Here is a 22,018-nt window from a genome sequence, read left to right on the forward strand (position 1 = left end):
ACCCCGCCCCCCGCAAAAGAATGTCACATTCAAACACAGGCGGGCAATAGCTTTTAATTAGTATTTCTGTACATGAAACACACACGCTTGTAGGTTACTCTCCGTCCATCAAAACCAATCCTGCCAAAAGAAAGGAAAAAACAATCCAAGACAATCTCTGAAGTGGGAGGAATTTTATGGCTTCCTTTCATTTCATTACAGATGAGCTGAAGCTGTTGGGTTATGATGGAACCAAAACCAGACAATTCCCTCCCACTCCAGTTGTTAAGTCTGCAAACACTTGGTTAATGATCTGAGGTACTAACAGTTACAATTTCCAGACACATAATAGTGTTTCTTTCTTTTCTTATTTTTTTCTATTTTTTCTCTAGCTTAGCTAGCCCGACACACAAGAGAAAGTTGGATCAACCAAACCAACTAGTTGCAAACTGCAAAATCTAGTGTAACTAAGCTCTTTGCATATTTTGTTATGACAGCTTGTTCTGTCTCCACTACTGTTTCAGAACTCAGGCCACATCTACATTGCCATATAATACAGTGTCAAACTATATTAGATAGAGCAGTGGTTCTCAACCTGTGGGTCCCCAGGTGTTTTGGCCTACAACTCCCAGAAATCCCAGCCAGTTTACCAGCTGTTAGGATTTCTGGGAGTTGAAGGCCAAAACATCTGGGGACCCACAGATTGAGAAACACTGAGATAGAGCCTCAGTCTGGCCTTGAAGAAAATTCATTTGCAGCACATTGGAAGAGGCTCATCCATGACTTTCCCACAGAAGATTAAATATAAATCTATCAATTATACTTAATTAATATCTAAGTTCCATCTCAATAGAATCTTGTAAGCTTCCCTCTTGGACATAAGCACCCCACCTTATCCAGAAAGCTCTAGCACTTCAGCCCACCCCTAAGGAAAAGAAGAGCCAATGATGGCATTAAGGGACACTTCCTCTAATACCAATAGCAAGCAAATGAAAATACTAAAAAGTATTGTTCCCATCCAAAAAGATCCCTAAGAGTTCATACCTGGCCCCCAACCTAATTCTTGGCATCGAACCAAAAAGATATGGAAAGTCTAGACAGTTTTGTGGAAAAGTTGGATCCACATCCTCTATGAAGCACACTGGTTGAATCTAGCTTTCCGCCCAGCCTAACTTGCAGTTGGATAAAAGTGTAAGGATAAAATAAGAGAGCATCATTTCAGATTCTGAGATTAAGGAAGAAAAGATTGAAAATAAACCCATGGCACCACCAATTTCAGAAAGTGATTTTGTTAAAGAAAATATAGGTCCCTGTCCCGTGAAACCTATGGTCTAAGATTTGACATATAAGAAATCAAATAAAGCGGAGCAGCAAGAAGAAGCAGTAGGCAAGAGTGATGAAGGTCAGTTATGAAGAAGTCTGTTAGGTTACTAAGGTTTAATAATTTCACTGGCAAAGCAAGCAACCTGGTTTACTGTAGATTTTCCTCAACCTTCTTGGTGAGTTGGACTACAAGTCCTACCATTACTAGGCAGCATGGCTACTTTGGGTGAAAAGATGGAAGGTGATTCAGACCACCATTTGAGGGGTGGTTGGGTTACTAAGTTTGTAAGAGTCCCTTTACTTAAGAAAGAAAGAGCCAAGCCCCACAGAGCACTTATGAAGGAGCTTTCCAGGCAGATGAAAACACATTTGCCTTCAGTCACTAAACTGGAACTTACTATCATCTCACAACCTGACTTAAGTTAGATAGCAAATAGCTGCCTACCATCATTCAAATATATGGCTAAAAACAGAAAGTATCCGGTTAACAAATATATTTTGAACCCCAAGATTCATTCTATATCAGTTATTCTTGTAGGGGCTGCGTTTTGTTTTTGTTTTTTTAATCCCTTACCTATACGGCCCTTACTCAAAATCTTGTTTTTCTATGAAAGTGTTGACAGGACATGTTCTGCCTGACATTTGCTCTTTGCTCACAAGATAAGGTCATGCAAACTGAAATAATGAATTGGCTTGCTGGATAATGCGTATGTGGGATGAACTATGAATATGCCACCTGAGAATAGTGCATACATGGAGCAAACTATGGACACTTCACCTGATGTGATGAATAATTACTTAAATAACTTACAAGACAACTACGCATGTCCAAAAGGATTGCAATAGTTAGCAACTTCCATTGTTAGCTCTCTGCGCATGCTTGTGTAATACCTTAAAAATTGGAAAGCCACTACAGGCAAGGTGTGGCAGTGCATTTTCCGGGCATTAGCTAACTGTTACCTGCTCTTGGCCAAAAGTAAACTATCTTGAAGACAACTTGTGCTATCAGTCTGCTTTCTTCACCCGCGTCCAAACAAAATTCTGCAACATTCTCAACCTGTGGGTCCCCAGGTGTTTTGGTCTACAACTCACAAAAATCCCAGCCAGTTTACCAGCTGTTAGGATTTCTGGGAGTTGAAGCCCAAAACATCTAGGGACCCACAGGTTGAGAACCACTGTTCTATATCATTCATTAGGGGGGGAAATCCCAAGGGAATTTACTGTGTATTCGAAAATACATAACAACAGTAGTAATAGAGTGACAGCATAAATTACATACATGCAAATCAACACTAAAACTACCAATGCTTAACAATATGTAACATCATTCTTAAGCTTTTGAGAAGGTAATTCATAACTAGGACACCCCAGATGAACACCGCCCCTCATCCTCACAATCACCATAAGTTCTATTTCTGATACCAGGAGCACCTGAAGAAGGTTCTCTGTGAAAGATCTTCGTACTTGGTTGGACTGATAGCATGCTTTTATATCAATATTATGGGAATGGAAGAAGCCGTTCTTAAACACCTTCCCATTGTTGTGATTCTTTCACCAGGCTTTTTAGGAATTGACTAAGGACTTTTAGTGGTGTTGTTTTGTGGTGTTCTTCTGTTGATTTCCCCGTTTTGTCTTTTAATTGATTCATTTTTAAAGCTTCTGTTTCTATGTACTGTTGAGTTATATTTGTCTGTCTTTAATTGTGTTTGCTTTACTTTTGTAAAGACACAAAAGACACCAAAGGTAGCTCGAATGGGAGGCAGTCATCATTATCATTAGGGTTTGAGATCCTTTTAGCACAAAGCCAAGAAGTCTTGCAGATTGTGTAATTGCACTGGAAAAGAGCAGCGCTCATGACAATAGCTCTACTAAAGCAAAGGGAAGGACCTGAGCAAGAAAGGAAGCAATTCAAGACTGGTTGCCTTCCCTGTTTACATGAGCTTCAAGCAGTTAAAAAACAAAGCACTGCACACATGTATATCTAGTTCCATTGTCTTTGTCTTAACTGTTTGAAATCCCCAAAGAACAAGTCTGCTTAAAATGCGACATTTTATGCTGCCTTCAAATAACATTCAGACACAAATACCAATAGAAGGATTTCTGAGTTGCAGAATGATCCTCCAGAACCATTTCCTCTCTAGTTATATTGTTTCTGTTTGTCAAAGTTATAACTGATTTTGGCTGATCTTGACTAATCTTGGGAATCCAGACATTGTTTATGTTCACATAAGGAAGACTGATTGCTGAAATGTATAGTGTGTCATCATGACCTGTATGGAGAACTGAATAGTGAATATATTCTCTATTAAAAAGTCATTAAAATGCTTTGAAAAAGAAATATTTTTTTACCTTCATAGCAGGGCAATAGCTTTCTGCCATTGGGCCCCAGATTGGGTGGGATGATGTTGCAAAACCCATGAGGAAGGATGTACTCTGTCTCATAGTAGATGTTCTTCCAACGGTGCGCACAGGCCTGAGATGAAGAAGTAAAAAAAAAAAATTCACACAAAGTTGCATTATATCAGTGGCTGGAACATGTAGTTGTTTCATTTCTTTCAAAGAGCTGAAGGTTGAGGAATGAAGATATCATTTCTATATTTACAAATGTACATCAAAACAAAGCTTTAACAATGAAAATTAAATTTTAAAACAAAAAACAACATTATTTGCAGAAATATCCCACCTTATAAAGCATGTAGATGCAAAACACTAAGGACTTCATCAGTAAGGACCTCATCACAAGTGTCCACACACTTTTGAAACAGTTCCCTGGTGAGACATCACAGATTCCATCGAACATTGCAGACAGATTTCCACCTGCCATCTGTGATGCTTTCTTAGTGAACTGTTTTAGAAGTGTTTGGAAACAGGTTGGGGCGGGGGGGGGCAGGAGATGGGAAGAAATTATCTTCTGAGCTCATGATTTATGTAGAAATGGGGAAAAGTGGGGGGAAATCAAATGGGATGGGATCTATCAAATTTGGCCTTAATGAATCATTTCAGTGTCGTGGAATGATGGGCATTCCTTTGGGCGGTCTCCTACCAAGCGTTGACATTTCTTTTCCCAAATCCTACTTCATGAGCCTGCCATGGTAATTTTTTAAAAATTCATTTAATTATTAGAAATACCAAATTTTTAAGATATACCACAGTTTCTCCTTCATAGTAATCTTGGCTTTCGAAATTGTGCTATTTCACATTGGAGAGGACTGAGATTGAGAGCAAAGGATATAGTAGCCCAGAGAAGAGGGGTCTGCCTTACGAACGATGCCTCCTGTCTCCTTGAAAGTAGGAGGATTGAAAGGAAACATAGAAGAACCCAAGAGTGATGTCTGATTTAAAAATGGTGCCTTGGGTCTTCTTTAGAGTAAAGGAATTGCAAGAGAATATAAAGGAGTCCAGTGGTCTGATTTAAGAATGATTCCTTGGGTCTCCTCTAAAGTAATGGGATTGAAATGGAACATAAAGGAGCCCAGAAGTGATGTCTTAAGATTATTATTATTATTATTATTAATAATAATAATAATAATAATAATACATCACACAGTCCTAGCCGCTTGGAAAGTGTTCGACTTGTGATTTTGTGATACGAAATTCAGCATATAGAGCTCATTTGCTGTAACATACTGTGCTTTTGTGTCAATAATAATAATAATCTTTATTTATAGCCCGCCACCATCTCCCCAACGGGAGATAGTGGCGGCTTACATGAGGCCAAGCCCAGACAAAATATTACAGTAAAATAAAACCAAAACATAAGCAACAAGCAACAGCATCAAAATTACATTAAAACAATATGAATACAGTAACAATATAGCATTACAGTAAACACAATCATGGTGACAGTGGGTGAGGAGCCACATGTACAAGATAAAATGTTAAAAAAACTCGAATGAGATAAGAAGAGGAACAAGTTATTTGCAGGAGGGAGCTCATAAAGAAACACAGGGTTGTGGAACCAAACTATCCCATTAGAGGGGTGTGTACTCCAGTGACAGAAGCGTTGAGGGGAGCAGTAGTATCATGTTGTACACCTACTCGCCAAAGGCGCAGCAGAAGAGCCAGGTTTTAAGGTCCTTTTTAAAAGTTTCTAGTGTAGGGGCTTTCCTGATCTCTCAAGGTAATGAGTTCCAGAGTCGGGGAGCCACAGAGGAGAAGGCTCTTTCCCTTGTGCCCACAAGACGAGCTTGTGAGACTGGCAGGGGCGAAAGGAGGGCTTCCCCCAAAGACTGAAGTGCCCGGGTTGGTTCATGGAGAGAGATACGGTCATGAAGGTAGGCAGGTTCCAAACCGTTTAGTGGTAACCTGTACCTTGAAATGATGTCTTGTGTCTCCTCTAAGCAGATGGTTGATGTGGGAGGAGACGATTCTGTGTGATGTGGGTAAATAAATTCTCTGTCTTCTTTAAAGAACAGACTCTCGTGCAAAGAAGATGATCTACATGCAAGAAGACAATTCCCCTTGCTTTCGCCCATTTTCCCCAGCTCCGTCTAGAACCTAAGAGCATTCACAGGAAAATGCCAATTTGCAAATTTCCATTAGTAATGCTTGTAAAAGTGGTATGACTAAAAGAAGGATCTCGGGGCTTGGGAAGGTTTATGTAGAAACACAGAATGAAGAGACGCCAATCTCAATGTCAATGAGGAAACAAATAGGATTTTCAGCAAAGTTTAAAGGCTCACTCTTTCCTCTGTTTAAGATTAAATTGCAAAAAGCAACACATTCAGGAGGATTTGTTGTTGTACTTGGACACCTATGGTGATATTATCAACACAGACCACATGCTTCAGACTCATTTCTGTTCAACATGCTTTACTCAGCAAAGGGAATGCCGTTTTTTTACTGAATAAAGCTGCTTCTCACTTCCGCCCATTAATACTCCTGGCCATAAGCATCTCTGTGAAGCTTGCCCATGTCAGAACAAGGAATGCAGCTCTACAAAGGATGTTTATAATGGCACTCAGCTTTGACAGCCAGATGTATGTAAGGAAGCTCATAAGAAACTGAACTCAGTTATTTGCTCTTTTAAGCACCCCCAGTTATGGTTTTAATTCCCTACACACACTGCATTCAGAATCTTTTTTTTAAAAAAAAAAATCATGAAATATTTATATCTAGAGAGTCCAGGAAATAGCTTCTCTCATTGAGCATTTCCACTGTGAATACAAAGGCTTCTGCTATTCTCTTATCGCAGTTGATAACCAAGTCCAACTCTACTATTAAGGATCAGACATGCCCCTGATCTACTCATTGGGCTATCATTTCACAAGCTTTGGTCTCCGAATATTTTGAACTTCAGTTCTCTGTAGGCCCAACTAACATGGCCAATGATCAGGAATACTAGAAGCTGCCGTTGATCTGGGTAGATCAGGCTGGGAACTATTGCACTAGACTCTTAAATCAAAGGTAGGCAAAATCTATTCTACAGGCTATATGTGGCCCATGGGCGGCTTTTGTGGCCCACAGGTGTAACAAATTGCTGTTTGCCAAAATGCCCCAAATGCACTCTAGGGCAGGGGTTCTCAACCTGGGATCCCCAGATGTTTTTGGCCTTCAACTCCAAGAAATCCTAACAGCTGGTAAACTGGCTGGGATTTCTGGGAGTTGTAGGCCAAAAACATCTGGGGACCCCAGGTTGAGAATCACTGCTCTAGGGGATATGGAGGGCCTCTCCACCACATCTGGAGCCCCCATGACTCAAACACAGTGGTTGCAAAAATGGTCAAACGTTGTTTTGCTCTCCGCGCCTTCCAGTATGTTCCAAAATGTCTACTTGAGATACAGGATGCATTTTCACCACATTTTGTAGGTACCCTAGGTCAATATTTTGAACTCCAAATAGGAGGAAAAGGCCACCATACCCCTTAGAGTAATCTCACAAAAATGTTTGCTTGTTTCTTGAAACATGTGGACTAGTGATGCTCCCCTCCATTCATTACACACCGCTGCTATGAATACCAATACTGTACAGACTGTGATAAACATAGTAAGTGTTCCAAAAATCCAAAACTAGATAAAATACAAAATTTTATTTTTTTTGTTAAAACAAAATTAGGGAGTGAGTTTTCAGCCTGTAAGACACAATAAATTCAGTAAGACCTATTTCTAACTATACCCATATTGCTTATCACCACTACTCACTTGTCTTTTCAAAAATGTTTTTAAAATGCCATTAATTTTAGAAAAGATGGATGGGGGATAACAAATTACATGATACATGTGACAGGTGCTTGAAAGGGAAAGATTAAAACACTCATGGCTTTTGTCCAAGTCTTAATGCACTGTCCCCAGTTTGCAGCCATAGGACTGTAAAATTCATTCTAGCATTCATTCTAATGCTGATGTTTTAAAATGCAAGAGAGTTTCCAAAACTGTACTTCAAGTTGAACCTGTCAGCGTTTTTTCAATCTCTAATCTTCCATTTTGCCTTCAGTCACAAACTATTACTCAGCAGAACCAGAGTTTAATAGAGCATTGGCATGCTTACGTCTCTATTGGCCAATTTTACTGACTATGCTGGATGGGGGGTGGGGTAATCCAAAGAGAGTACAAATACAAATCCTCTTGATCAAAAAAACTGCCATTTAACAAAACAAAAGAATTTGCACCAAATAGCTATATAATTACCAGATTTCAGGTAGGTTGATATCCTTACCCACTCAAAAAACCATTTATTGACACACATCAGAGCCAACAACAGTTTCCATGTGGAAGGATAGATACTCTAAATCTCATGTGCCAATGCAAAGCCCACACAAAGGTCTTATTTTGGTGATCTCTCCAAACACACTTTTTAAAGAGTGAAGACTTGGCACAGACACAGAAAGAGCTAACACCAAGAAAAAGGGGGGTGTTTTTGAGGACTCACAAAATATTCACAACACTATAATTTCAGCTCAGTTCTTCTAGGCACTCACCAGGTCTATATCATTCCATAAACTTCTTTCTACATCACTCATGTGAAACAGCATGTTTAGAGATGTATTATCACATAGACCCCTGTACATGGAGGATATTTGGATCCTGGAAACTTACATAGATTTAATGAATTGGAGAATCCAAAAAACTAGGGAATAATATGAGAAGAGTAATCATAAGTATTAATGATTTGGCAACCATGAGCAGAGGCAACTATTGGGTGTGAGCCATAATACATTTCAGTCCTTTTTTCCATTCACGGTTAATACAGAAATATTTGTACTTGAACTAATGGCCTCACTCAGACCACCCACAAAATGTGTATCCTTCAGTGCTCACTTACCTAATATGTACTAGAAGTCTAAATTTAAGTCTACATGAAAATTATGTCATGTAACTATGATCTTGATCCATACACATTCAACATTTAAAGCATGAAACACTAATTTTATAACAAAATTAAGTCAGAAAAGAGGAAAGAGAGCAGACACATTCATAGGAATATAGAGTGCCATTCATTCGGTTCCAAGTCCTAAAGCCACCACGGCTTTGAAAAAGGAAACCCCTCAGGGGCTAAAAAAGCAGGTGTAAGAGCTCTGACGCTTTCCTTCAAGAAGCACGATTGGTCCTGGAATGTCATTTGCCTTCTCCTTAAACTGGGGAAAGGAGTACAGACCGAACTGGACTTGCAAAACATCACAATAATCAGTAAAGCACATTAATTCACGCACTTTTAATGCCAGCAATGCTTTGCATTTCAATGAGACCAAGAAACAGGAAACTTACTAGTATACTTCCTCCAGCTGTAGGCTGTCTTGCTAGACTGACACCCATCCATTCATCATCTCGGTCCTCTTTGCACGTCTTCCCACAAGGCATTCCTTGAATGTTGGCTAAAACAAGGCCAGAAGAAAAATGAGATGATTTAATCAAGGTTAATCATGATTTTGAATTTTTGAGAGCCAGTGTGATGTAGTGATCCGAGAGTTGGATTAGGACAGTGGGAGACCATGGCTCAAATTCCTCCTCAACCATGGAACCCCCTGATGAATTTGTTTGGCGAATGGGCTTAACAACAACAAACACTCATACAAAAGTATATAGCAGAGCAGCTTATTTGGCAACAGCAGCATGACCCAAAACCCGTAGCCAATATAAGACAAAATAAAACACACAGAGATACTATTGTTATCTTCTGTAGCGAATTTGTTACTCTGTATGAAAATTTTAGTGCATAGATCTATGTTCACAGGGGGCAGATAAGGAAGATTAGAGACAAGAGAGGATAGCAACAGGGGGACCGGATTTATTTGCATATGGAGGCTGATTGGTCATATGCAGATTAGCATAGCCCCAGGATTTCAAAAGGTTGGGAGACAAAATGACAGTTGGGAAGAGCAGGGCCGAACATTCTAAAGGGGCGGAGTTAAGTTCAAAAAGGAGGGGAGTTAGAGAGAGAGTTAAAAAAAGAGAGTTAGTTGAGTAGGGATTGCAGTTTGTGAAGGACAGAGAGTTAGGGACTCCTGTTCATGAATGGTAGTTAATAAATCCTGTTAGAAAAGTAAGCCGCTAGTCAAATAGAGTACAAGTTTTGAGAACCTAAAGAAAAGCCAGTGGTGCTTGAATCAGAAAGTAATTTTAGTCTTGTATGTGTAAAGCAAATACCATCTTGATAAATGAGAAACATTGAAAGCCTAATTCAAGAAAGTACAACAAGTATATTATACGTGACTGAAACTCAAGTTTGCAACAAAAATAGTAATTGTAACCACAATCGTTTGGAGCTTGGAATGTTTGAATAAACGTTGATACTTTGTTTCATACCAGAGAGACTCAAGCCTGTGTTTCCAAGCCAAGAGGCTTCTGCTTTATAACACTCATAGCAATTCAGATATTAAAGTGGTGACAGAAGACTGCACATAGGTGCATGCTCCTTTAACAAACTGGTGGCCTTCCCTGATTCTTTACATAAATGGTGGCAGCTGCGGGATGAGTAGAATATATCTGATCCAGTGCCTCAGAAAGCTGCGGGATGAGTAGAATATATCTGATCCAGTGCCTCAGAAAGCTGCGGGATGAGTAGAATATATCTGGTCCAGTGCATCAGAAAGAGGCGGGATCCATAGAAGAAGACTGATCTGGTGTTTAAAAAAATGGTGGGATCCGTATAAGAAATCTAGTGCCTCAAGGAAGTTGTGGGATCCATATAAAAAATCTAGTGCCTCAAGGAAGTTGCGGGATCCGTATAAGAGATCTAGTGCCTCAGACAGCGACGGGATGCGTGTAACAAGACTAATCTAGTGCCTCAGAAAGCTGCGGGATGAGTAGAATATATCTGGTCCAGTGCATCAGAAAGAGGCGGGATCCATAGAAGAAGACTGATATGGTGTTTAAAAAAAAATGGCGGGAAGTGTATAAGAAGACTAATCTAGTGCCTCAGACAGCGACGGGATGCGTGTGACAAGAAATCTAGTACCTCAGAAAGCTGCGGGATGCGTAGAATACATCTAATCTAGTGCCTAGAAGAAGCTGTGGACTGTGGCTGAGGTGGTCCAGTCTTGAAGAAGTGCTGTGATATAGGTTATCCAGTAAGAACTGTGGTTTAATACACCAGAGGCTGGTATAGCCAGAAGATTCAGAGACTTCAAGAGAAAAGTTTACCTCAGAAACAACCAATATGGCAGTTACCAAGGCTGAAGAGACATCTTTAGTCATAGGTGGAGAGTCACACCCAAAAGTGCAAAGGGCATTTGAGGCAGATCAACAAGGAAAAGATAAAGAACAAAAAGAGGCTGAGAAAGAAAGCATGGCTGAATTAGAGAATGAATGTGAGAAGTTGGATATAGCAATACAAAAGTTGGGTCAAGGCCATGTCATTGAAGCATACATGATTGTAAGAGATACGGAAGTGCTGAGGCATGACTCAAACCTAGTTTTGATGTTGGCGACATGTTTGAGGAGCAGAGGAGATTTAGACAGTGCGATAGAAGTCGTGGCACAGGCTGTGGAATGGCATCAGAAGTTTCGGCCAGGGACTCCAGGCCATTTGTCCCTCCTCAGGAGAGCCACAGTGCTCAGGGAAGTAGCCAGGAAGGTGGCTCAAGTGGATGAGAAAGACAAAGATGGCGAAGCTGACTCAAGGCTGGATGGCGTGGCCAAAGGAGTGGTACAGAAAGTTACCAAGGGGCACATCATGGTTGCCAGGGAAGCTGGAGCCAGTGATGAGAATATAGAGACAATGGGTCTTGCAGAGCAAGGGGTAAACTCTGAGGAGAAAAAAAAGCTGAAAGAAGAGAGACGTTTTGCTGAGGATAAACCATTAGATAAGATCCTCCTTACCAAACCTGAACACTTTAAAATGCCTACAACTGAAAAGAAAATAAACGTAAAGAGAAGATCTAATCATACACCAGAGAAAGATGATAAAAACCCATCTGATGGACTGTCAAGAGAAATAATATACACTGACTATGTTAATGGTGATAAAAGGAAAAAGCTACAATTTCTAGCTTTGGAGGTTCGTCCAGACTGCAGTGATGAGATTGCAATGAAGAGAGAAGGTGTTCTTGTTCATTCATCCAACGGTGGCGAGTTCTCTTCAATGCAAAGAAAAGATGTTCGAGGAATTCCAGATTCTTCACTAAGATCTAATGCTATGTTAGAGCAAGTCATTGTTCAAGCCTTGAAACTCAATAAAAGCAGAACTGTTCCTGATAATTGGAAGACCAGGTTAAAGACAAAAACTCTGGCAGTAAAGAAGAACAAAAAAAAGAGAACTTTCTACAACAGCGTTGTAACTTTAGAGAAGACCGAGAGACTCTTAGTAATGAACAACCTGTGTTTAGCTTATATAATAGTTAAGAAACTGTCTAATGTAAATTATCTGGTGAAAAGGGTGAGGAGAGTTAAATGAAAAGAGGAAATACCTGATGTATTTAATTGCTTAGAATTGTCAGAGGGACAAAGGTGTCAGTTGAGATGTATATTGAAGCAACAACCAAATGTATTTGAGAATGGGCCAGGTAAAAAGGAGCTAATAACTCATAGGATCAATACGGATGATGTAAAACTCATAACTTCCCATCCGTATATTGTAATGTGATAGAAACACATTTGGACAGGGATATTTGATGTTGATATGGAGAATTGAATAGATAGAGGATGATCTCAGATAGGTCTAAGTTATATAAAATTGATAAGAAAATACAAAAGTCAATTTGAAGGTTTATTGGTAAAATACTAGGATACCTTTAAAAGAAATATGCCTATTAGAAAAAATTTAAGAAATTATACTATAAATGTAGGAGGCGAAAAAGTTTTACGGCATTTGTATAGAAGATAAAGTTAATGAAAGGTAAAGTTGTGTGTCTTAGGTAAAGACAGAAATCCATTTTGAGAAAGTGTTTTAAAGGTAGAACCAGTCTTCAAGAGGAAGATTTAGGTCTAAGATAGCAGCCTCTGAGATAAAGAGTGCTGGGTTTTGGGCTTCTATAAGTGATGAGAGCCCAGGGGACAGGCAAACTGTCAAGGTGGGAATTGGGAGTTGGAGGCTCCACAATTTCACTTCAATGTATAGTATATTGAAGGATGTGACTATGTCAAGGTAGACATTTTGTCATGAACATGGAGGAGGACTCCAAGATAGTTTTATTCAGGTAAGCTATATAGATATAGGTTTAGTGTTAACCTGTTAGTTCCATTGGAAGGTGTTTCATCAATACTGATTCCATGGAAAAGGATTTAGATTTTAAAGTCTAATGTAGCCAGATAAACTCACATAGGCATTGATAAGACCTAGTGTGTATATTAAAATGTAAGTGGAAAATTCTTTTTGAGGTCATTGATATAAAATGTAAAGATATGGTAAAGTATATTGGTAAAATATAAACATGCACTGCATACATTTATGCAGGATTGTAGTAAGAATTTATATGATAATTGTACTGTTACTAATGAATGATGCCATGTAATGTGTGATAGAAACGTAAGTATTTAAATATATGGTTTTAAATGTGAATTGAATATAGGATTGTTAGATAAGGTATAAGTTAACAATATTGCTTTCGATGAGGTTAAAAACACTCACCTCCAGCAATATTTTTATAGGGAAGGGGCGTATGTAGCGAATTTGTTACTCTGTATGAAAATTTTAGTGCATAGATCTATGTTCGCAGGGGGCAGATAAGGAAGATTAGAGACAAGAGAGGATAGCAACAGGGGGACCGGATTTATTTGCATATGGAGGCTGATTGGTCATATGCAGATTAGCATAGCCCCAGGATTTCAAAAGGTTGGGAGACAAAATGACAGTTGGGAAGAGCAGGGCCGAACATTCTAAAGGGGCGGAGTTAAGTTCAAAAAGGAGGGGAGTTAGAGAGAGAGTTAAAAAAAGAGAGTTAGTTGAGTAGGGATTGCAGTTTGTGAAGGACAGAGAGTTAGGGACTCCTGTTCATGAATGGTAGTTAATAAATCCTGTTAGAAAAGTAAGCCGCTAGTCAAATAGAGTACAAGTTTTGAGAACCTAAAGAAAAGCCAGTGGTGCTTGAATCAGAAAGTAATTTTAGTCTTGTATGTGTAAAGCAAATACCATCTTGATAAATGAGAAACATTGAAAGCCTAATTCAAGAAAGTACAACAAGTATATTATACGTGACTGAAACTCAAGTTTGCAACAAAAATAGTAATTGTAACCACAATCGTTTGGAGCTTGGAATGTTTGAATAAACGTTGATACTTTGTTTCATACAAGAGAGACTCAAGCCTGTGTTTCCAAGCCAAGAGGCTTCTGCTTTATAACACTCATAGCAATTCAGATATTAAAGTGGTGACAGAAGACTGCACATAGGTGCATGCTCCTTTAACAAACTGGTGGCCTTCCCTGATTCTTTACATCTTCCTTCGAAGGCGTTTCTTGTAGAAAAATATGGTTACAAATACAAACAAGGTTTCCATAACATAAACAAAATATTTTATACTTCCTTGTTATATCTTTGCTTCAGCTTCTTGCCTTCAAACTAGGCTTCTCTTTCATGTAGATAAAGAACATACAACAAACTTCAAACTGAAGCAGCTCTCTCCTTGGAGTACTCAAACACAGCACTCCTTACACCGAGGCATTCTTCACACAGGAGGAGCAAGTAACTCACAGGCACACCTGCTTATATTACCCTACTGGTTTTGCTTAGTCGTTGCATCATTTTAAGTCTTTCAGTGCCTATCCATCACTTTTTGTAACTAAAAATACCCTGTTATTTTTCAGTGTTTCTGACAGAATTTAGACATGTCATTCTCTCAGTTTCAGAGTAAGGCAAGGGTAAAGGCCCTTTGAACAAATTTGGCAAAGAAAGCCCATGGGTTTTCCTTAGGGCACATGTGTTAAACTCAAGGCCCGTGGGCCGAATCCAGCCGCCATGTCATTTTCTATGGCCCACCATATGCTGAACTACAAATCCTGTATTCCTCATCATTAGACACCATGACTCAAGCTAATGGGAATTGTGATATATTAACATCTAGAAGGCTGCAGTTTGCTCTGTTTAGTCAGGACAGTGGGGGTTGAATTTAGATACAGGGTTTGTTTATGTGACTTTAAAATGTCTTTCAACCTTTCCCCAGCTTCAGAGCCACAGGTGCTTTGGATTACAATTCCCTTTTCCTCAGTCCACATGGTAGATAATCAAAAGTAACAGGGGTTGTCATATAAATTACCCAAAGTGGATAAAAAACACTATGTAAAAAAAATAGTTAATAATAATAATAAAACTTTATTTATACCCCGCTACCATCTCCCCAAGGGACTCAGTGCGGCTTACATGATGAGGCCGAGCCCACAATACAACAATACAAGCAATACAGGCAGTAACAAATACAATACAAAGCAATTAAATAAATCTCATACACAAAAAGCATAAACATTGAACAAGGTACAGTTCTATGGCTGGGCCCTCTGTATCCACAGATTCTCTGTCCAAGGATTCAATGGCCCTTTGAGGACAACCATGAGCCCTCAATGGAAATGAGTTTGACACCCCTGCCTTAAGATTTCCATAAATCTGAAATTCCTTGAAGGTGCACAACAACCATAGTTAATTTTACCATTAGTTGTTATGTTTAGTGGAGCCTTTTTAACAGAAGGATATTATCAAAGGAATGCATTGTTCAAGCAAGCCAACAAGGTAATAAATGCCAATAATGTTTCTGCCTCCGAATAACCACATGTTGTTCATTCGTTCAGTTGCTTCCGACTCTTCGTGACCTCATAGACCAGCCCATGCCAGAGCTCCCTGTCGGTCGTCACGACCCCCAGATCTTTCAAGGTCAATCCAGTCACTTCAAGAATGCCATCCATCCATCTTGCCCTTGATCGGCCCCTCTTCCTTTTTCCTTCCATTTTCCCCAGCATAATTATCTTCTCTAAGCTTTCCTGTCTTCTCATTATGTGGCCAAAATAGTTCATCTTGGCCTCTAATAGCCTTCCCTTCAATGAGCAGTCAGGCATTATTTCCTGAAGTATGGACTGGTTGGATAACCACTATCTCAGTAGAAATGTGCAAAACACTAATACCAGTTTGGTGAAGGTAGTGGTAAAGGAAATCAATTTCTAAGAAATCAAAAAAATAGTTTATGTCTTGTGTTTGGGTGACATGGGTGAGAAGAATAACTTTCTGCCCAGTCAAACACAGACACAGTGAGCTTTAAGGGGCTGCAAACTTTCAGCAACGCTGATATACAGCCGCCTAAGATATTATCAGTATTGCATGGAAACCCAAAGGAATTTCTGAAGCAGCAGAGGACAGCAAAGCAAACCAATGTTACAGTAAGAGCAACTGTGATTCTCCTCCAACATTGATAATATCCATACCATCATGGATTCTTACTAATTCAGTAAACAGGATGTACCCATACATACGTACCTCGGCCCATGTCCAATTCTGTGCACCTCCTATCTGGATTAGTGTGAACTCTGCATTTAAAAACGGCTCCTGGAGACTTAAGTGAAGCACTGTATTTAGAATCTGCCTTTGGGGCACCAACCAAGATCCTGAAATTCAAGAGCAAAGGAATGCTTTGTTAACACTTCAAGAAATGAATATACAAGTTCCATGGGGTCAGTTCTTTTTGTGACAAGCTTGGTTACCCTATCAGACATGGAAAACACTGTAGAGTTATTTTTTCAACAGGTCAAGGAATTTTCTTTTGACAGATCTATAAATTCTTTGGACCTAAAGTGATGCAAGAGGCATAGGAAATGGGGAGATTTTTGGGAAAGAAAAATAACCGCAGTTATTTATATATATATATATATATATATATATATATATATATATATATATATCCCTCTCCGCTACAAATACAAAGCCTCTCAAATCAAATTAATATGGGATTTAGATTATGACTAAGTCTTCTGTTCAGCCAACTTCGTCTAGTTCCAACACACTCTGTTTTCTGTACTCAGAAAACAAATTATCCACTGTACATGAATGAACAAGACTTCAGTTTGATAGTATGACTGGGCCCTCCAAAGCTAAGTTTGTATGAAGTGCTGCATTAATATTTCAGCTATGCTCGTAGCAAGGAAGCATGTTTCCTCTATTAAATGTAAATTTTTAAATGACATTCCAAAAATACTTTAGAACTTGGGACAACTTTTCAAATAGATGATGAAAAAAATCAACAGCCAAGTATGTTAATGGATTAGGGAGTCTTTTACACTACATAATAAAAGCATTTAGGTTCCACTATAACTGCCATGACTACATCCTATGAAATCCTGGGATTTTCAGTGTATTTAGAATCTTCACCCAGAGAGCTCTAGTGCCTTACCAAAGTACAAACCACAGGATTCCACAGAATACAGCTATAGCAGTTAAATAGGAATCATACTGATGTAATTGTACCATGTGAATGGGTCATTGCTTGGACCTGGGGTTAAGAAATAGGTTAAATCTACACTAGCATCTACATTCCAAGACATTACTCTGTAGTATTCTAATAAAAATAAATGTCTCTATTTGTATGACGGTAGTATGATTGTGAATTTTAAATGCGGTTTTAATTCTAAGGTAAAAGTGAAGGTTTCCCCTAACATAAGTCTAGTCATGTCTGACCCTGGGAGTCGGCGCTCATCTCTATTTCTAAGCCAAAGAGCTAATGTTGTCCATAGACACCTTCAAGGTCACGTGGCGAGCATGGTTGTATGGAGCACTGCTACCTTCCCGCAGAAGCAGTACCTATTGATCTACTCACATTTGCATGTCTTTGAACATGCAAATGTTCAGAAGCTGGGGCTAACAGCAGGGGCTCACCCCGCTCCCTGAATTCAAACCGCCAACCTTTCAGTCAGCAAGTTCAGCAGCGGTTTAACCCACTGTGCCACCAGGGACCCCTTAATTGTATTTATTATATTTAAACTGTATTTTAACCTGAATCCACAGAGTTCTATTTACTTGGGGGGGGGGGGGTAGTTTTGTATTCACTTTGTTTTGACTAAAATTATGTGGTTGTAGCTGTGTTGAGTCCCAATGAGGAAAAAGGTGAGATATAACTAAGGTAAATAAATAATACGAACTAAATACAGTCAGTCATCTCTTTCCACACATTCTGCATATTCCTCCATCAAACCCCCCTCTACAAAACAATCCAAAAAGCAAACCTAAATTTTGTCATTTTATATAATACACAATTGCACACAATTGCATCCACAGCTTTTGTTATTCATAAGGAATCCTAGGCACAAACCCTCACAGATGCCAAGATCCACTGTCGGATGCAGGTCCCATTTATTTACAGTTCTGTGTATAATATGGATATGAACAGTATGGACTTTCAGATGTTGTTGAACTGCAATCATTCCCCATCATTGCTGGCTGGGACCACTGGGAATTGCAGTTCAACAAGATTGGTGAGGCCATACAACCTAATATCCTATAGAACATTCTGGTAGAGATCCTACCTTGGGTCTTCAGGAAGGTTTTAGGGGAAATGGAAGCAGATCGGGACTGATAATATACAACAAGTTGACAATATACAACAAGTTGATTTAGTCTGAATAGAACATATATTCAAGTTCTACTATGACTTTCTTGTCACTTGAACAAAGAAAACCTTTGCTTTATCATCTCAGAAGACACAAATAAAACACCAATATGGTTTCAAGAGACTTTAATATATTTATCTTATATTATGTAGTTTATTAGTTCAGTTGCTGCCGATTCTTCATGACCTCATGGACCAGCCTACGCCAGAGCTCCCTGTCGGCCATGGCCACCCCCAGCTCCTTCAGAGTCAAGCCAGTCACTTCAAGAATACCATCCATCTATCTATCCCTTTGTCGGCCCCTCTTTCTTTTTCCTTCCATTTCCCCCAGCATCATTGTCTTCTCCAAGGCATTCTCAGAGCTGTCCTCCAGCACCACAGTTCAAAAGTTTCTATCTTCTTTTGCTCAGTCTTCCTTATGGTCCAGCTCTCACATCCATAGGTTACTACGGGGAATACTATTGTTTTGACTATGCGGATCTTCGTTGCCAGTGTGATGTCTCTACTCTTCACTATTTTATCGAGATTGGTCATTGCTCTCCTCCCAAGAAGTAAATGTCTTCTGATTTCCTGGCTGCAGTCTGCGTCTGAAGAAAGCTTTGCACCTAAAAATACAAAGTCTGTCACTGCCTTCACCTTTTCTCCCTCTATTTGCTGGTCATCAATCAGTCTTATATTCATACACAAATAATTTTATAAACTCACTTTCTAAAGATGCTAGACTAGCATTCTCTATGGGGCTCTTCTGTCAACAAGTGAAGACTTTTTTCTTTTGACAGGCGCTTGGAAACAGGATTATTATGTAGAAAGGAGTCTAATAATATAATGCACTGTATTTATTTTATTCCTTAATTAATATGCTTTTAATTCTATGAACAGTTGAATCGGATTTGAACAGATGAGAACTTTTATCCGTATTTGTTTTCAACTTTACAAGCTGTCTTGACAGCCAGCATTGTATAGTGGCTTGAGCACTGGACTAAGGGTCAAATCCCTGCTTAGCCATTAAACTCACTGGGTGACCTAGGTCAAGTCATATCCTCTTGGCCTCAGAGGGGGACAACAGTAACCTCAACTGAACTAATCTTGCCATGAAAACCCCATGATAGGGCTGCCATAAAACAGCTTGAAGTCACACAACAAAAAAGACTACCTTGAGTTCCAGGGCTTGGGGAAAAGATATGAAGAAAGAAAGCAATATCCACAATCATAATTTATTCAGATATGAATGTTCAAACTACTGTTTCACATTCAATGTCTTTACTTAGGCAAAAAGAAAACTACTTAAAACAAATGTTAAAGAGGAAAACACTTTATTCACACTTCTACTTCTCCTGAGTTTCAGAGGCTGAACTGTCAAAATCATACAATTTTGAGAGAACCTTCTAATGAGACATGTTTTCACAAGTGAGAACAATTAGTGTGTGAGATACTTAAATTATGAAAATGTACAAAGCTGACAAAAAAGAGAGAAGCGAACACAAGGGAGTCTGAAATGGCAGCTCGAAATACAGATGTCAAGGATCAACTACTAAGCTGGGGTAGAGAGGGAATGCCAATCATCTCCCTTAAATATATTGTATGAATGAATGCCATTCATTTAACTTATTGACATCCATGAGTTCTGAAAACAAATAAGCAATGAAAGAAACACTTTTATTTCACAGCCATCTGGTTTTACATTATATATGGTTGGTTAAAAAAACATATTTCAATAACCTACTGTAAGATAAAGGAAGCCGAAGGCCAATCGCAGTTGTTTTAGCTTCAGTTTCTTTAGAAAGACAAACACACACTATTCACCAAGACAACACAAACAACAAAAATCCTGCAAGAATATTTAGTGGCCAATCATTTAATGGCAGGGGAGCATGAGGGAGGAAATAAGCTTTTAAAATAAAGGAAATTACACTGCAACAGGAATAAATATATGTAGTCCTGAAACCCGTGAACATTCACTTTGCATATAATGACCAACAAATCTTGAAAAAAAGAAGTCTCAACTGCTCTTGGGGGGAAATGTGTGCACCCACTGTTCCATAAGAAAGATGCCAGCACTGAAAAGCCACTGATCCGACCTTATTTAACAACGATAATCAGAGAAACAAATGTGGTGTAGTGATCTGAAAATTGGACTATGAATTTGGAGATCAGGGTTCAAATACCCACTTGGCCATAAAATCCGCTGGGTACCCTTGGACAAGTTACACTCCCTCAGCCTCAAAAGAAAGCAATAGCAAATCCCTTCTGAATAAATCAGGTCAATAAACCCAATAATAGGATTGTCTTAGAGTTGCCAGAAGTCAAAAAAGCACACAACAACAACAAGCAGAAGAAAATCAGAGAGGAAGCTTTGTGATGATCTTAATTTCTAAATAATGCCAAGCTAAAAACACAATCCACTGCTTTTTCCCCCCAGATTGCTTTGTTAGGATCTCAAGAACAACAGATGAAATATATGAGTATTTCAGACTGCATCAGGTTTTGCTCAAACCCTCACAAACACCTAAAGATACTGCATGTGTGGTGAGGTGAGGGGATTTCACCTGCAAAAAAATGTTACATTCTATGGCTTCTTAAACTATGGGTCCCTACCCCAAATGGGGTCCCCTTAGCTCAATATTGGGTTTCCGGGGGGGGGGGGGAGAATCTGAACACTATAGTGGCTGTTTTAGACATTTACATGCATCTGTTGTGCACAGTTTACAGTGGAGTCTGCAGACGATGCTTCAGCTGTACTTCATAAAATGGAAAATCAGCCTGTTCAGCAAGCCTTTGCAAAGTTGATTTGTTGTCAGCAAATGTTTGAATTTTATACTTATTTTATTATATACCTATATACCTGCGGTCACGTAAAAATTTCTCAGGCAAAAGGGGTCCTGAGTGGAAGAGTAAGATGCCATGTTCAAGGCTACCTTTAGGGATTCAGGAATTCTTTCCTCATCTGAGACTATCAATTATGTTTAACTGTACAAAGAGGGGGAAAGGTTAGGGGTGCTTATAATGAGCTAGAAAAAAATCCTGAGTGAATATGGATTGTCCTTAGAATCCCCTCCAGGTCCATGAGTCTATCAAATGAAGTCTCTTCTGTATGGGCAAACTAAAATATATGATACATGGTTTTATTTACATATGTCTACATTGTTGGCAAATATAAACAATTAGCTGTAGACAATTTTTAAAATGTCGTGGGCTTCAACAGAAGATATTAAGGAATATGCTTAAAGAAGAAGCCAGTTTATTGTATAGAATCATAGAATAGTAGAGTTGGAAGAGACCTCATGGGCCAAACCCCTGCCATGCAGGAAAAGCACAATGAAAGTATTCCCGACAGATGGCCATCCAACCTCTGTTTAAAAGCTTCCAAGGAAGAACCTTCCACCGCACTCCGAGGCAGAGTTTCACTGCTAAAGAGCTCTTACAGTCAGGAAGTTCTTCCTAATATTTAGGTGGAATCTCCTTTCCTGTAATTTGAACCCATTGCTCTGAATCCTAGTTTCCAGGACAGCAGAAACAAGCCTCCTCTCTCTTCCTTATGGCATCCTTCCACATATTTATATATGGCTATTATATCTCCTCTCAACCTTTTTTTCTGCATACCCAGCTCTTTAAGATGCTCCCCTTAGGGCATGGTCTTCAGACCTTTGAACATTATAGTTGCCCTTCTCTGGACACCTTCCAGCTTGTCAATATCTCTTTTGAACTGTGGTGTCCAGAATTGGATAGTGTATTCCAAGTGAGGTATAACCAAAGCAGAATAGCG

At 39.2% G+C, this 22,018-nt stretch overlaps 1 protein-coding gene across 1 annotated transcript in view; it reads right to left on the reverse strand.

Annotated features, from left to right (window-relative positions):
• Positions 1 to 22,018, reverse strand: part of ITGA9 (integrin subunit alpha 9) — a 313,194-nt gene that overhangs the window by 272,827 nt on the left and 18,349 nt on the right. The window contains exons 2-4 of the mRNA XM_067470189.1: positions 16,134 to 16,261; positions 9,007 to 9,113; positions 3,652 to 3,775 (exon numbers count right to left, since the gene is read on the reverse strand). Of these exons, the coding sequence (XP_067326290.1) occupies positions 3,652 to 3,775; positions 9,007 to 9,113; positions 16,134 to 16,261 (359 nt within the window). The remainder of the gene's footprint in view (positions 1 to 3,651; positions 3,776 to 9,006; positions 9,114 to 16,133; positions 16,262 to 22,018) is intronic.

Source organism: Anolis sagrei, chromosome 6 (assembly GCF_037176765.1).
Source record: "Anolis sagrei isolate rAnoSag1 chromosome 6, rAnoSag1.mat, whole genome shotgun sequence".
NCBI classification, from domain to species: domain Eukaryota; kingdom Metazoa; phylum Chordata; class Lepidosauria; order Squamata; family Dactyloidae; genus Anolis; species Anolis sagrei.